The sequence below is a fragment of the Rhododendron vialii genome, chromosome 2a (assembly GCF_030253575.1).
Source record: "Rhododendron vialii isolate Sample 1 chromosome 2a, ASM3025357v1".
Classification (NCBI taxonomy): Eukaryota; Viridiplantae; Streptophyta; class Magnoliopsida; order Ericales; family Ericaceae; genus Rhododendron; species Rhododendron vialii.
Genome location: NC_080558.1, coordinates 18,131,507 through 18,148,191, shown reverse-complemented (window position 1 = coordinate 18,148,191; position 16,685 = coordinate 18,131,507). Strand labels below are relative to the sequence as shown.

Sequence of the window (16,685 nt, the reverse complement as noted above, 5' to 3'; positions counted from 1 at the left end):
TTGTGCTAATGTATCTCTTTCTCTAAATTGTAATATATACTTTCACATATAGTCACCAATTTATTATCATATCGATATAAATTGTATTAATTAAGGAATTATGGACGTATGGGGTAAGCTTACCAATTTGTGTATCCCCTAACACAAAATTTTGGATTCATCCCTAGCTATAATAACGAGCAAAACCCGAAAAACTGGGTTACATCAAACTCAGCTGTAACCTTGCTATTCTGCAAATTGTGTAACTTGTTAAAAGTCGTTTATTGTTCTTTTATTCGGTGGAATAGTTTGTAACCGTTAGCTGTACAATTGTGAATGCATTATTACTCATTAGTATTTTTATAACTCCATATCCGATTGAGCTTGCGTTTACCTCGATTAATTCTGTGACCTTGAAGTTTATGATTGAACAAACCTCTAGTAGTCCCATGGTCAAGAATATTTGGCATCCTACATGCGATCATGAAGGATAAACACTTAAGTAATAATTTTCTCAAGCCCACTTGAGCAAACCCCTTTAGGCTATTATTACTGTTTGATACTTTTCAGAAACGAAAAAAGGTTTTTATTTTTTAAGAAGACAATTTCAAGCTCAAAAATTATAGGCTTATTGAAATCTAAAAATATGCAGTATGAATCTTGTTTGAATCAATAAGATCTTTTATACGATGCAAAAAAAAATTGAAAAATTATTTTTCATTTACATTATTTTTGAGTTTAAAAATGTGAAATAAGCTGCTTATTTTTTAAAAAGGTTTTTGGAACGGGCCTAAAGGGATTAAATTGCTTTAATAGATTTTTTCAGAATCTAAAAGTAAATATTTTGATAATATTTTAAAAGTCTCATTTGATCTCCTAATTAATGTACGAATAGAGGATTACGAGAATGAAACAGTCCTAATTAATGTAGGAATAGAGGATTACAAGCAAGAATGAAATAGACATTTAAACAAACCAAAGATGCTACATGCACAACGGTTGTGCAAAACATTAAACACAACCAATCTCAATCCGTCCATTATTGTAATAAATGGTCAAGATTGGTTCAAACTTTTCCTTGGAAGAGTTCAACTTTGCATTGGAAGAGTTTTTGTAAAATCTAGAACGTTCAAACACATCTGAACGGTTAGAATTTGTTACATAACATACACAACGATTGTGTGAGTATATCCGTAAACAAAAAAAATGTAAAAATTGTACAAAGAGAGACTATTATAATGGAATAGAGTCAGAGAAGAAAGTCTGATGTGAAGTGCATATATAAAGGTGACTTCTTTTTTTTCACGGATGAAGGGAGTGATTTCAGAAATGCTAGGGACAAAAAAAATTTATCCCAAAAATATCCCGAAAAGATTAACTAGTAGTTGAGATTCACTTTTATGTGTATGACATAATCATCAAAGTGATTCTCAACCATTGATTTCTGTTTTCGGAATAAATTTTTTTTATACCTAGCATTCCCCGACTGATTTTATTGCGAAGAAATGCTGTCCAAGGACCCAACATTATCAAGGGCGAGACTTGCGCGGTGCCAAGGACTCCCCCAATGCTCCAATATAAGCACCTAAGAGCATGCGCGGACCGCTCGTTGCCCGCTAAGGGTTTGGTCTACTGTATTTAAGAGATTTCTATTCAATCCCTATGGATACCCCGTCTGTTAAGGTTTCTACCCAACTTAGGGCTCCGGACTCGGGTCTTGTTCAGCGTTTGAGCTGTTTTCTGTTTCAATGAAAGCCTTTGAGGCATAATTTTCAGGTAAAAGAAAAATAAAAAAGACTTGCACGGTGTCAAGGACTTCCCCAATACTCCGGTCTAGCACCTAAGAGCATTCGCATCAGGCTTTCTACACTTTGGATCAAATTACACATTAAAAAGTCACTTTATTACTTTAGTTATTCACTTTTAAAATATTTATTGCATCAACCTCTCCATATTAAAAATATCTTATTTTAAAAATTGTTTCTTTATTTTCTACCACTAAAAAAAGGAGGCAGCAAAATAGAAAACAATGGAACCCACCACATTAACTCACGGATACAAAATGGAAAAGAAAAAGAAAAACTCATCGTCTTTGCCATTCTCTCTTTTGGAACTTATGGAAAAGAAAGGAAAAAGAGGAAATTTTAAAAAAATTCTCTTCATTGTTTGGTTAGAAGAGAAAGAGAAAATAAAATAAAAATTTCAAGTTCAATAAATAGTAAATTTTTCCTTCCATTTTTCTCTTATTTTCTGCCCATTTTCTTTTCCTTTCATTTCTTTTCTTTTCCTTAGGTTCTAAGCATAGCGTAACTTTTTTTTTTTTTTTGATCGGCAACATAGCGTAATTTACTCTCTGATATTTAACCAGCAACCAAACCCACTTCCACAATCTCCTCTCCGTTGATCTTCCGATCAACCCCCAAGATTGAACCCCTCTCTCTCAGTCGACCAGTTGAAATCCTAAAACTTCCACAGTCCAAAATCGAATTACAGCCCGTCGTTCACTGTCTCAGCTCTCTTTCACCGAATGTTTCAAGTTTTCCGGCGACTTTCAGGTAATTCAGATTTGCGACTGATTCAAGTTTACATAAATTATATTTTATTGGAAAACCAATGAACAGTTCCTCGTGTGTTTGAGCGAGGAACTGTAGCTCAGGTTATTTCTCATGCGATTTCCACAAGTATGATGCAGCGCCATTTTCATCCTTTGGCTCGTTACTATAGCGTGAGATGAGAAGAAACGAGTGTGATGTGGATGCTTTAATAGGGAGCGCTTAGCCAAAGAATGAGCTACCCTATTACAAAAACGCTTAACATGAATAAACAAACAAGATGAAAATAAAAGTAAAAGCTCTACACAATCAGCAAAGGACTTTTCATCTTGATTCAAAGCCTGAACCACCTGCAACGAGTAATTGTCATATGTACAGTGCAAATTTTTTTTACTGAAGTAGAATTTAATAGTCTATTCTAGTATTGATGTGCACACAGGTAATGTAAAGTAAAAATAAGTTTATTGAATCCGGATTTTGGACCGGAGAGACTCATAATTCCAGTTGTTCAAAAGTGTTTTTAATCGTTTAGATTTACTGAAATTATACTTTTGCAATTTGGACTATTGATCGTCAATATTAATTGTTGAGATGAAAGGCCGAGTTTGAAATTCACCAATTAGACGCCTATGAAGCCAGATCCTAATCAAAATAGGGGAGGGAGGGAGGGTGACATTACCGGTTCTTTTGGAGCGGCCGTCGTGGTCGAAGCATTTGGAGGTGTTCCCCGCATCCGATCTCTCTTGGACAAATTAAGTAGGAGGACATACTCTAAGGATTTTTGTTATAATAAGGACATAAATATTTTTCCCTAAAGTCTAAAGGATATTCTGTCCAGGATTTACAAAAAACCCCTCCCAAGATTGACCAGCGTTGACCAAGGTTGACCGGCATTGGCTGGTGTTGACCAAAGTTGACCAACATTAACTGGCATTGAAAGTGCTTAAAACCCTAGGGTACCCAATGAAAGTGCCTAAAACCCTAGGGTGCCCTATATATGAAAGTGCCTAAAATCCTAGGGTACCCTATAAAAATATCTAAACTACTAAAACCCTATAATAAGAAAGTGCACCTTAAAATCATATGAAAGTGCATAAAACTCTAAGGTACCCTATGAAAGTGCAACAAGATCAAAAAAACACGAAAAAGACATATTTTGTGTTAGCCAAACAAGGCTCTTGTCTCATTTAAGACAATTTAAATGAAAAATACATTTTTTGTGTTAGCCAAACAAAACTCGTCTCATTAAAGGCAATTTTTTCATTTAAAGGACTCTAGACTCTAAAATATTTTTATTAATGGACTCTACACATCACAGAAAAGTTAGACTGGACTAAAACTCCTATGGAGTTGTTTCATTTGGACTTTAGAGCATCCGCAATGGGAATAATCAAAATCGATAATCAAAATGTGTCACGTCAGCATTTGATTATTCATTTAGTTCATAATCAAACCTAACAAACTTGATCTCCACATTGGTTGTTTTTGTATCCCTATAAAAAAAAACCCCCACAATACGCAATGCATCTATGTCCAATTACAAACGAGTTCCAATCACGCACCCGACCACACCAAATTATTCGTCTCGATGAGACGATTCTAATGTGAGGTGTTTTTTTAATTTTTTAGTTTTGAATTTGGTTATTGAGTTTTGGTTATTGGTAAAACTTGTTAAGTTTGGTTATTCAAATGTCAAAATTTAATGAGTTGCTAAGAGGTTTCTAAGTTTGGTTATTACAATGTGAACACTTTTTTGAACAAATATTGCTAACTTTAGCAACCTTTTAGTTTTGATTATTACATTGTGGATGCTCTTAGACTAATATGTTTGTTCTCGTTTTATGGCAGCAGCACCTTCACCATTTTCAACCCCTATCATTGTATTGAAAAAGACCAACAACAAACACAACACCAATTAGGACGAGATACAAATGCCCGTATTATAAGTACAATTAATTAGTCACAGGCCGAATTAAGGAAACTGCCAGGTGTTTAGGTAGGTTGGATGTTTTTTTAGGTCTTTAATTAGGTAAGTAGGATATGATAATGACATCATAACGCATAAACCCATACAAATTGCTTAAACTCAACCGTTTGCTGGCTGATATCTGGGGCTTAAATTTTAGGATTTTTAGTTCCTAGCTGGTTATCGTTTTGTCTAGTTCTGTTGTTTTCTGTTAGCCGGTGTTTAGGCTTTGGTTCTCATTAATATCCTTGTTAAGGCTCCTTGTTGGTAGCCAATTTAGAGTTTGTATTGGAAAACTCGTTATATTCTGTTTGTTTGCTCTATAAAGTGGTTAATTTACCAAAAAAAAAAAAAACTGCTTAAACTTGTGGGGGTCTAAACAAGCTAAAACCCGGAACCAACGGGAAAAACAGGAGACAATAACGACCGTCTATCCTATACGGAGTATTTTTTTTTGGGTAAGTGTCTATCCTGACTAGTTAGAATAAAAATGTTTTCGAGTGTAATTTGGTCCAAAAGTGACTTTGATTACTTTATTGGGTGTGACCAACATTCTAATCCAAAACTTTGTTAAGTAAACACCTAAAAACGACAACAAAAAGAATAAAAATGCATACATTAGAATTTTGGCAAATTCGTTTTCTCAAAAGAGAGAGAGGTTGGAATGTGTATTCTCAAAGATGTCAAATTTTAACGTTAACTCTAAAGAATGTCACAATGTTTATTTCTTGTAGTGCGGGCAATGCACCACAGAGGTGTAGGCACCTCGGTGTGCTCAATCGAATTCTTATCATCATGATTCGAATCATTCAGCTTGTAGCGGTTGCCAAATATTAAATGTGCACCAAAAATTAATTTGATCAAACATTGGTACCTAGAGAATTGAGATAATTTGTTTCACAATGCATTTTTTAAATTGCACTGACTATCCATTTTCGTAGAAGTGCTGTTGTTTGATCGAGGAACTTATGATATCCGATCAATTTAATTACTTTTTTTACTAAATGATTTACAGTGTTACAAATTGAATGGTTTAGATCACAATGGAATAATTTTTTTGATTGAGCAAATTGGGGCGCCTTGCCCCCCATAGTGCATTTGCAGCACTACACAAACCCTTCGGCCGTATTTCTTATGGAATGAGAATGAGACTTGAGATGGGTGTGAACATTCTCATGTGATCAGAAAGAGAGTTTTCGAATCCTGAGTTTTAAGGAAAACAAAAGGAAGCCCAAATGAACCAGTGCTCCCTTTACCAAGATGAGCTTCTGGGATCGATTCTCACCATATGCTCCTATAGCCGAATACGGGATTCCCATCCGAGCTGTCCATGCTCGGGAATGGATGGCTCAGATTTCTTCTCAGCAATACATGGTTGGACAGTTGAGCTCTGTTCGCCCGAGATGAAATCTAAGAAATCCGAGCACGGACAGCTCGGATGGGGACAACACCCAACAGGATCCCTGAGTGTGGTTTATTGCAGTTTTCCCCCTCATTTCAAGTTTTGAAAGGAAAAAAAAAACTGCTTAAACCTTACCATTACAACATGATGTACTTCCACTGATCTCACAATAAACATGTCCGACTAAAACTGGACTAAAGCACACAAGACAGAACAAAAACATGTCAAAAGGAAGAAAAACACAGTACAACAATAGAGTGTAATTACCCACTATGTATCCATTTCATGTCTTCATTGCAGGCCTCACAAGCCCCAACCCAGAGCCGCTACCCAAATGCTTAAAATCCGTCGCCAGCAAATGATCATCATGGCCTGCAAATCCTGTCCCTCCTTTCTGCAATGGAACCAAATGCCGCTCTTTACATCCCTTGTTGCAAACCAAACAAACCTTATCAACCGCCATAAACTTATCTGCACATTTCTTGCAAAACACATGACCACAAGAACTTAGGGCCGTAAGCGACAGTGTATTTGTAAGAGTAACCTTGCAACTAGGGCAAATATAGCTCTTCTCAAGAGACTTTGATTTCTTATCCTCAGAACTATCTTCAGTGAAGTAGATTGGGAATAGAGTTTTCAACTTGAGATTCTCCTTGCCTTCTGGACAGGTTGTTGTGGAGGGTGGGGCCTCCACCTTGGCAGTTGCTTCTGGGGTGGCTGAGGGAAGCCAGAATGCTTTCATGGTTCTGAGTGCTTCTTCCTCATAAGAGGTGGTTTTGACGCTGTTTGCGCCATGGAAGCCATTCTTGTCCTTGTTGTAGTTCTTGTCGCTGTATTGAGGGACCGCACCGTGGTTTTGTTGATCAAACGCATCAAGCTCTCTGGCTTTCTGTAGCATTAGCTTCTCTTCTTCCTCCTCTTTTTCTTGCTTCTGCTGAGCAACATGCGCAGCTAGCTTCCTGTAACGCAATTTTTTCAGAGCGGTGTTCACAAATACTCAAGGAAAACAGAACACACAAAAACCAAAAGGACACCACTAACTGAAAAGTACTATGGCTAAGCTACAAATAAATTTCCCTCGAAATTGAAGGAAACATGAGAACATTGATTCCATCATGACTTCTTTCTTTACAACTAGTCTGGAGCAAATATGAGTCTGATAAGTAGATCTCGTTCAGAGTACACAACTAGGATTTCCATGGGTAACTGACCATGTACAGGGAAGACAGAAGTCAGAATAACATAGAGCCAACAACTAACAAGTTTGGGCACAACCAATGGAATTGGTAATGGGTGAATTTTTTGATCTAACAGAACAGTAATTATGTCAGAATCCTTGCAGAATATGTTATTTCCATCTCTCCAGCTCCACATTGTCAAGGAAATTTTTCCCCCTCAAACAGAACAGCAATCATGTTAGAATCTTTGCAGAATACGTTATTTCGTCTCTCCAGCTCCACATTTTCAACGAAATTTCTGATGAATCATCCAAGAGTAGACCTATGTAACATTTCAAGGTGTGCAGCAAACATCCTTCTGAGATCACTATTGTAATCCTTGTATCAATGAATATTTCTTGATTGCAGAAAAGGCAGTAGATCATCCAGTCATTGTAATTTTAAAGCACAAAATAAGTCCCAATTATTAATCAGCACAACGGCCCTCAAACATCCTTCAATGAATCTAAAGGGCAGCAAATTACATTTCCACAGACCATGTGAGAAATATCACAAGCAAGATAAAAGCATTTACCCATAGAGTAAAAGGTGGTAACAATTAACAACCATGACCTTTTCTTCATAATATGCTGATACCACATACATCAACAAACAAATATATTGCCTAAGACAATAATCTTTTAATCAGTGGTTTTAACTCATAAATATTGTCTTATCATATGACTCATATACACAGCCACCAAAATCCATGCCAATGAACATCCTGCACAGTCCCACAATTAGTCTCTGGTGGCATCACCAAGTGTGTATGGAGATGTTAACCTTGGTCATATTTATGTTGAAGATAATTATAATCAGAACTCAGAAGTATCACATGAGTTCTGTTATGTGTATGAGAGAGAGTCATTTTAGTCATAATGCTTTTGCTTCCTTTGTGTTGTGTGTTCATTTCACATTTGGTCATGTTTAAGGCCAATTTTTCATGGGGAGAATAATGCTCCAAATATGCTTTTCGGTTTCTTCCAGGCCTCTTTCAAACTCTTGGTGCGTTATTTAGTGCAGCAGGTTCAGTAGGAGGGAACCATGGTGTTAACTAGAACTCCTATGGAGTTGAAGGTAGACGAATAATCGGTTTGGGCAAATTGCCATGAAGAAAGGGCCACTTGTTCTTTTAGCGACCAGAGGCCCATTCATAGCATGGGACTACATAGCATAGTTCAATAGATTTTAATGATGACAACCAACGTAGTGAAAGGACTATCGGAAGGATGAAGGAAATCTGGACTGTTGGGTGACAGAGAATCATCTATGGGGAGAATAGAGGGAGCAGGTGCAGAAACCAGTCCACCATTGGGAGGTGCAGTTGAACGTGAAACTCCATTTGAAGGCTAAGCAAATACAACCGTATAATACTCATTAATCTTCTTAGCGGATCAAATTAAAGGCATCAAGGCAGCATACGACCAACGTGTTTCCTGGTTATAGAGAGCTGGGCATCTTGTTAGTCATTTTATTTACCCTTTTTTGATTGAGATTGAGAGAATCAGAGAACCATACTAAGAGCTTGACTGCTAAACTAGGCACAAAACTCAACTCGACTAAAATCCAATATACACCTTCTCTCAAATATCCACATATACCAAAACGTAAATATAAAAGATAAAGTGGGTTATGGTCAGAAATGTCGTCTGCGACCTCCGTCTCCTCTCCACTATCTAAATCCAACCATCTACCATTCCTAATAAGCATAATTCAAAAATAATTGGTCAAAGTTCGTTGCATAAGGTTTCACACAACAATCTTTATTAGGTTTTTGGCACAGCTGTCTGCCCCAACCATATCAAACTCCACTTTTCCTCACTTAGTTTCTAGCAAAGTTACTGAAAGCACAGCATAAGAAGCTCTCTCCAGGTATTGTTTATTTACTCCAAAGCATATTTGTTGATCCTCGTCTCGCCATTTGATAATAGAACTGACAGATGAGCCAAAGTTATCCAATAGACTTAAGAAAACTTATGCTAACCATCTTGCAAGCTTCCTTACTAGCAAACCCTGAACTGACAAGCCATAGCACTACATCATCTAGTCTATTCTTCACAGTTCCTAATTTTTCCAATAAGCAGGCACAAATTTATAGAATTCTTCCTATAAGCAGTTGAAGCAAAATCCATCACAATACTAACCATTGCATCAAAATAACTATTTGCCAGACATGTGTCCTGCTATAGGTACTGACGCCCTCTGTAGGGAAATCGTACCGATGGCTGCGCCGGGCCGTCTCCGGCCACCGGACGACCGATCCGAACCGTCCAAAAATTCTAAAAAAAAAAAAACGAGAGGCCCGACGCGGGAATCAACGGCATCCGATGTGTGTAGGGTGCTTGATCTAAACACCCTATTTTTCGTGTATATACTCGAAATGACGTAAGTGAGCAATGAACCTTTTGGTCCGTATCTAGTTTTCTAAGGCTAGATGCACAAGGTTCGATCAAGACACTCTATTGCGGGAATCCGTAAACGAGAGACATCTCCCTTAGTCGACAGATCGAATAAATGATTCAAGACCAGAAAACAAGACGGCATTGCTTGTTCCCGCGAGCCTAGTAAGCTATACACTCAATCGAACACTCACCATGGTGCGAGATACTATCTGCTACACTCGGGAACGTCCAAGGTTACGATAATCTAGCTTCGTGAGGTTCCTTTGTGTCTGGGTGACTTGCGACAAGCACCTAGGGCTATATATACGAAAAAAATGGTGTTTAGATCAAGCACCCTACACACATCGAATGCCGTTGATTCCCGCGTTGGGCCCCTCGTTTTTTTTTATAGAATTTTTGGATCGGCCGTCCGGTGGCCGGATGGCCGGAGACGGCCCGGCGCGGCCGTCTGTACGATTTCCCTACGGAGGGCGTTGGTACCTATAGCTTTTTCAGCAGCCAATACCTTCGGTTAACTCTGAGTGGGACCCAATACTGATTCATTATCGTAACACGAAATTAAATTATCCACAGACACCACACAAAATCACATCTCTGATGAAGTGACCAGGGCTTCTAGCTCAGTTGGTTGTGTACTATTACTTAGGTACCGGGAGGTTCTGGGTTCGACCTGATCAACATGGATACCCCTTGTAGTAATCTAACTTAACTAACATGCTAACATTCTATCTCTTGTCTGGCAAAAAAAAAAACCCGATGAAGTGACCAGGGCTTCTAGCTCAGTTGGTCGTGTACCAGAAATTAGGTACTGGGAGGTTCTGGGTCTGAGCTGATGGAACAGCATCGATACCCATTGTAGCAATCTAACTTAACTAACATAGTAACATCCTATCGGCTCGTCAGGCAAACCACCCCCCACCCCCCCAAAAATAAAAATAAAAAAAATATCGATGAAGTCGGTCAGTCAACTTGATATGTAAAAACAATTTCAAAATAACGGAGAGATGCAAGAAGCTAACTTCAAAGCAAGACAGGTTTAATAAAATCACAGCAAACCAGTACCTTTGAATGTCTTTCTTCTGAGCCAAAAGGCACTCGAGAATGCATTCTTTACAAAAGACGTGGCCTTTCTGGCAACACATGGGGTCAATCAAGGGTTTCAAGCAGAGGCAACAAGCGTCGAACGGCTTAATCGAGTCCCTCCCCAGCCGCTCCTTCTGGGTGCCGTACCCAAGCTTCCGCTTCTCGTCATACGTGAAGAAAGCGAGGTCGTTGTTGTTCTTCGAGTGTCTCTGAGGCATCTCTCCCGATCAGTGAAAATATCGAAACCCTAATTGACTGAACGCGATTTGATCGGATCGAATTGGGGTTCGAGGGATCGACAGCGAGGGATGTTTGAGCCCTAGAAATCTGCTGTGCGATTTGTATATGCGAGATGATGTATTTATCAACTGATTTTCCGAAAATGACCCTGTTTAGCATCTGCAGTAAGGCGGCGCAAAGTCTAGATCTACGAATCCGAAAACCAAATCGCAAGTCACATTATTAGAAAATAAAATTTGTCCTTGAGATTTTCCACTATTTGGATTTACATTGATTTTTAATTTAAAAATTTTTTCGGTCTTATTTTTGCAAAAAGTATTTGTGTCGAAGTCTTGATAATTTTAATTTATTTTTGTGTTTTTAATGAAGTCTGTATTATCTTCAAACTTGTTATGAATTAAATTTGATATTTTCAAAAAATAAAAATAATTTTGCTATTATCCGCACAGAGCCAAAGAACGAACTTTCTCACCAACCAAGGCAAAACTGACAGGCCTACGTGGTCCTGTCTTCACTGTACTCTGTACTCTGGCACCCTACACAATGGTCTTTTTTTTTTTTTTTGAAAGGCTACACTACGGTCTATTTAAAAACAGTCATTCATGCCTCTTCCTTTTGAAATGATAATCACTCCGCTTGGTTCACCATTCTGAGAGTAACTTTTATTCTCGGCACAATTTTTAATAAATTTTTTTTCTCTATCTCTCTCCACTCATTAACATTCAATTCTAAAAAATACAGTAACTTTCTAAAATCTCAACCAAACAAAGTGAATACCCTTTACTATACTTCACCAAATTTTGCTTTCTATTTTAAGGAGAAAAAGACAAAGGCTAGTCTGAAGATCCCGGAGAAACCTTTTTATCCAATCGGTCCCCAAGTAATATTTTTGACAAACTATGTTAAAGCTATTAATTAATTTAAGCAGTTTTTGATTTTGTTCTATTCAATATTTTTTGTCATTTTTTACTTTTACGTCAAACTTTTATGTGATATGGGTTGGTCTCGACGATAAAAATCAAAAAAGTTAAAAATTACGTATGACTTTTGCCCAAGTATATTGGGAAATATCCAAAAAAAAGTTCAAAAATTAGCTTTTGAATTTTTTCTTGGATATTTCTCAAAGTCACAAATTTTTACTTTTTCAATTCCTCTTGTCGAGACGTACCCATATCACATAAAAATGTGGCGTAAAACTAATAAAAGAGAAAAAAAATTGAACAGGGACAAAATAAAAAATTTGTGGTGATGTATAAGTTAATCACTAGCGTGAACGGGTATCAAAAGGCTTGGATACAAAAATTACTGCTTTTCCTATGTCAAACAATTTTTTAACAAAAATTAACTCAATTGATTAACATCGATTAATCATAAGTGCTCCATTCAATTATTTATTGTGTAGGCAATGTAAAAATTCGAATCGTCACAGGATCGTCACACAAATAATTTGAACCGTCAAATAATTTTTTAAAGTTATTCTTAAAAAATTAACTCAATTGATTAATTGTAAGCTAGCACTTCATTCAATTATTCGTTTTTCCAATTAGAATTAATGATCTTGGAATCTGAATAAATTTTGAACAAAAACTAAAAAAGTTACTTAAGATTATCCAACGAATTCAATTGACTAATTTTTTTAATTAGAATTAGAAATATAAACTAAATAATTATGATTAAACATATGGCATACGGAAGGAAACGTCGAATTCGAAGTGGGTTGTTGTTGGCGATGGTTCTCAAATGGAAAAATTAATCAATGCTGCTGGGCATCGCCATGTGCAGGGGTGGACCTAGATTGGGGCTCGGGAGCCCCGGTCTCGACTCTGAGTTTTAAATTTTTTTATATACATATTTTTGAATATTAGCGATAATTATTCATGTAAAGGTAGGTACTTATAATCTAAATAATTTTGGTTTGATTTAATAAAGAATCAGTTATTTTACATTCTTATTTTCCAATTTCTATCATAAATAAAAACGAAACACATGATTGTTGAAGTAGTCTAAACAAAAAATAAAATAATTGGAATATTTTAATTGCATTTGGTTAAAGTTATTTCAATTTACGAATTTAATGTATTGAAAAAAAAAACTATATGATATAATAAGTATATTCTGATAAAATATACATGTCTATTATACCAGACCCCCTCTGATCAAAATTCTGGATTCGCCGCTAGCCATGTGATGTCCCAAGCCTTCCAACCATACATTTTTGTGGGGTCTAAGACTGTGTATAAACCCCATAACATGTGGTGGAAAAAGATTTGGAACACCGTCACGTGGAGCTATGGGCAATAATTTTCTGTCCTCAAAATGGCTGTGCTTAATGTAAGGTTGCATCCCCCGTACTGTTTTATTTATTATTACAGTGTTATTTTTGGTCAAACTAAAATAGGCCCAGTACTATTTTATGCCAGAGGAAGGGGAGCAGGGGTTTGAGGTCATTTAAGTCCTAAAGATAGGCACATTAGTATCACTTGACAGAGTGTACTAGTGGCTGACGACAAACAATGGAGAAGTACGCGCGTGTCAAACACTACGGTCCGCCTTTAAGCTGATTTTAGCATATCCCTATTAGTACTTATTAAAGGCCGAAGTGAGATTCAGGCTCCGTTCTCGAACCATCAAAAAGTCTTTATTTTTTAAAAAGGTAATTTCAAGTTAAAAAATTATGAATTTATTAAAATATAAAAATATGCAATATGGATCTTATTTGTAAAATCTTGATGAGATCTTTTATACGATGCAAAAAAAATTGAAAAATTATTTTTCATTTACTTTATTTTTGAGTGTGAAAATATGAAATAAGCTGCTTATTTTTAAGAAAGTTTCTGGAACGGGGCTTCAAAATTTTTACCCAAATTTTGAGTCCGATTTTATTCACTCTCACTAAATGAAGGTGAACATTACTCTCATTTTTATTGATTATTAATCTTTTTGTTGATTTGTCTTTTTTCGGCAAAGAAGCCTTGATTTAGACAACAGCCCGTTGAATACTTCCCAGGTTCAACTTAATTGGCAGAATACCAGAAAGACTTATTGGATTGAATTCAATGCTTATCCATGTTAAATCATAATTATATACATTTCTCCATTCCTTTAGCCAGTTCAACAAGTCCGTCTGTGAATCGGCCAAAGAGATGGAAATATATACATTTCAGCTCATTTCTTCATGACGAAAGGAACTGGCCAAAGGATGTAGAAATGTATATAATTATGATTTAATAAAGAGAACTGTGAAAGAACTGGCCAAAGGGATGGAGAAATGTCTATTGAATTCAATGCTTATCCATGTGAAATCATAAGTATACACTCTTTTTTTTTTTTTTATTGTGATTTAGTCACATCTTTAGCTCATTTTTTTTTTTGTTTTTTGTAAAAAAACCATATCTCACTACGAGGCCTTTAACATGAATGGTTCTCATTCATCATTATGAGTTACAAGAGCCTTGTCCCACATGATCAATCTTCAGTTTTAATTTTTAGTGATCATAAAAATGGCTTTAGAAAAATCTCCCATAGACAGGTATACATCCCTTCTATTCCATTTCAAAAGTGTAGTTTAAGTAGAGGATCAGTTTCAAAATTTAATTAGTTTTCCGCCTAGGATTGCGTCTTTCCCTAGACTAGCTTGAAAGAAATGCCATTGTCAAATCTTCTATCAGGTTTTGCTTTCTTAAGCAATACTACTACTACTACTATACTAACAAGATAATATCGATAAGTGTTTTAAAGTTATCGATCGAAATACAAACATTACAATCAACATACACGTTTAGACTACTTTGAAATGGCCGGTCGTGACTTGTCCATCGTTGTGTCATGTAGAATTGCGGTGCTGAAATTATATGAGCGCAATTAAATTTTACTCCTCTAGGAGACTCTTCCAATGCCATTACTAATTTTCACACTGACGACCAACAAATCTTATTTTTTTATCTCATCCCTAACTACATACACTGAAAATGTAATCAACGATTTGATAATAGTCCAAATTCTTGCGATTCAAACACGACCATCATCGTTTTTTCGATTCGCCAAAAAGAAAAGAAAAGTGAAGAAAATAAAGACTACAACCAATTTATCTAGTTTGGCAGTAATGATCTTCATACCCCAACGTTGAAAGAGAAAACTAACAAATGGTCACATTCCAAGAACTAGAAAAAAAAAACACAGAAACAGAGCAGCTTGTGCAAAAAAGTCAAACAAAGAAGGGCCTAAAACATCTTGTTCTTCATAACTTCCTCTAGCCACATTCTCGACCCTTTCATCAGGTCAGGGCTAAGTCTAAACATGAGAACACAGAACTCCATCTCATTCAAGCTCCCGTCGCCATCCAAATCCCCTTCTTTCATCATGCACATTAGCTCCTCGTCACCCATTCCCTTCAACCCCAACACGGCCGCGCTATTCTTCTTCAAGCTCTCGAAAGTGATCACCCTCTTCTCCGAATCCATCAACAGCCGGAACCCGTTGCACAGCTCGTCCACGAACCCTTCTGCGCCCAGTTTCTCCACCATCGACGGGAAGAAGTCCCTGAATTCCACACCACTTCTTGATGATGATGCCATTGCCTAGTGAAATATCTGCTATTGAATTTTGGTGATGGTGACTTAAAAATTGGGTGAATGAGGGGATTAAATAGGAAAGAGTCGTAGGGGTGTGGTGCCACTGCCAACGAAGGTACAGATATGAGGCCAAAGGGTTTGTTCCACAGGGCAGTTTTTTGTGATGGATTTTGATGGCAGTTTCAGGGGGTGAAACAGGGTTCTCTCTTTCCTAGAAATTGCATGGGAAGGTACCAATTATCTATCAGTTGGATGGTCATGGGGTGTGACGCATTTTCCTCCCAAGAATTAAACTTAGATTGGACCGAAAACTACGAGATTGCCACTGTTTTTTTTCGAGTGTGTGTGGTTAGTACATAGGTCTAGTGCAGCATTTCAGAAGTGCATCTCAGCAATTAATGGTCTAGATTATAAAAATACTCGTTTCAAGAAGAGTCTTTTCCTCTCGCGAAGAGTGTGTATATATATATATATATCGGGGCGGTTCCGGAGACACCCAAAAAAATACCTCATAGTTTCCGATCATATTTTGATGATCTGAGCCGCTCAATGTGATTAGAACGTGATTTTAAGGGTACCCGTAGAAATCAGCAAAAAAAATGACCGAGGCGGGCTTGATTTGAACAGTTTCGAACAGTTTTTTATTGAACGGTTCAAATAAAAACTGCTCAAATCAAGCCTTTTCCTATCATTTTTTTGTTAATTTATCGCGAGCACCCTTAAAATCACATTCTACACACATTGAACGGTTCGGATCATAAAAATTTGATCGGAAACTATGAGTTTAGGATTTGGGATGTTTTTTTAGGTGTTTTTTTGGGTGTCTCTTGAACCGTCCCGTATATATATGTAGAATTTCAGTACAAATAATTTTAGCCCCGCCTATTTTGTTTTCAGCCCAACCCACCATTCCATTGAGCCCAACCGGGTAGCTTCTAAACCTTCTCAGCCCCGTTCCCGAAAGGAAAATAAATACTTATTTTTTAAAAAAGCAATTTCAAACTCAAAAATTACGTGCTTACGCAAAAATTATTTTTCATTTACATTATTTTTTAGTTTGAAAATATAAAATAAGTATTTATTTTTTAAAAAGGTATTCTGGAACGGAACCTCAGTCCTTTCCCAATTGACAGCTCCTAAGCCCAATCAGGTCTCAATCCTCAATTGGCAGCTACAAATAATTTCACGAATGGCAGGTACCGTCTCAATCCTCTTCCAATCGGCAGCTTATATTTCTAAATGCAAAGTACTGATTGATGTGCTTAAATTTTTA

At 36.8% G+C, this 16,685-nt stretch overlaps 2 protein-coding genes across 2 annotated transcripts; both read right to left on the bottom strand.

Moving 5' to 3' along the window:
• Positions 1-5,999: 5,999 nt before the first annotated feature.
• Positions 6,000-11,084, bottom strand: LOC131311660 (E3 ubiquitin-protein ligase CSU1). Its single transcript, XM_058339191.1, has 2 exons — positions 10,581-11,084; positions 6,000-6,858 (listed from the first exon to the last, which is right to left on the bottom strand). Exons 1-2 carry the CDS (start codon positions 10,817-10,819, stop codon positions 6,183-6,185), a joined length of 915 nt encoding a protein of 304 aa, XP_058195174.1. The 5' UTR covers positions 10,820-11,084; the 3' UTR covers positions 6,000-6,182.
• A 3,846-nt stretch (positions 11,085-14,930) lies between these two features.
• On the bottom strand, positions 14,931-15,622 carry LOC131311653 (calcium-binding protein KRP1-like). The gene has a single exon (XM_058339180.1). It carries the CDS (start codon positions 15,413-15,415, stop codon positions 15,062-15,064), a length of 354 nt encoding a protein of 117 aa, XP_058195163.1. The 5' UTR covers positions 15,416-15,622; the 3' UTR covers positions 14,931-15,061.
• Between the last annotated feature and the right edge of the window lie 1,063 nt (positions 15,623-16,685).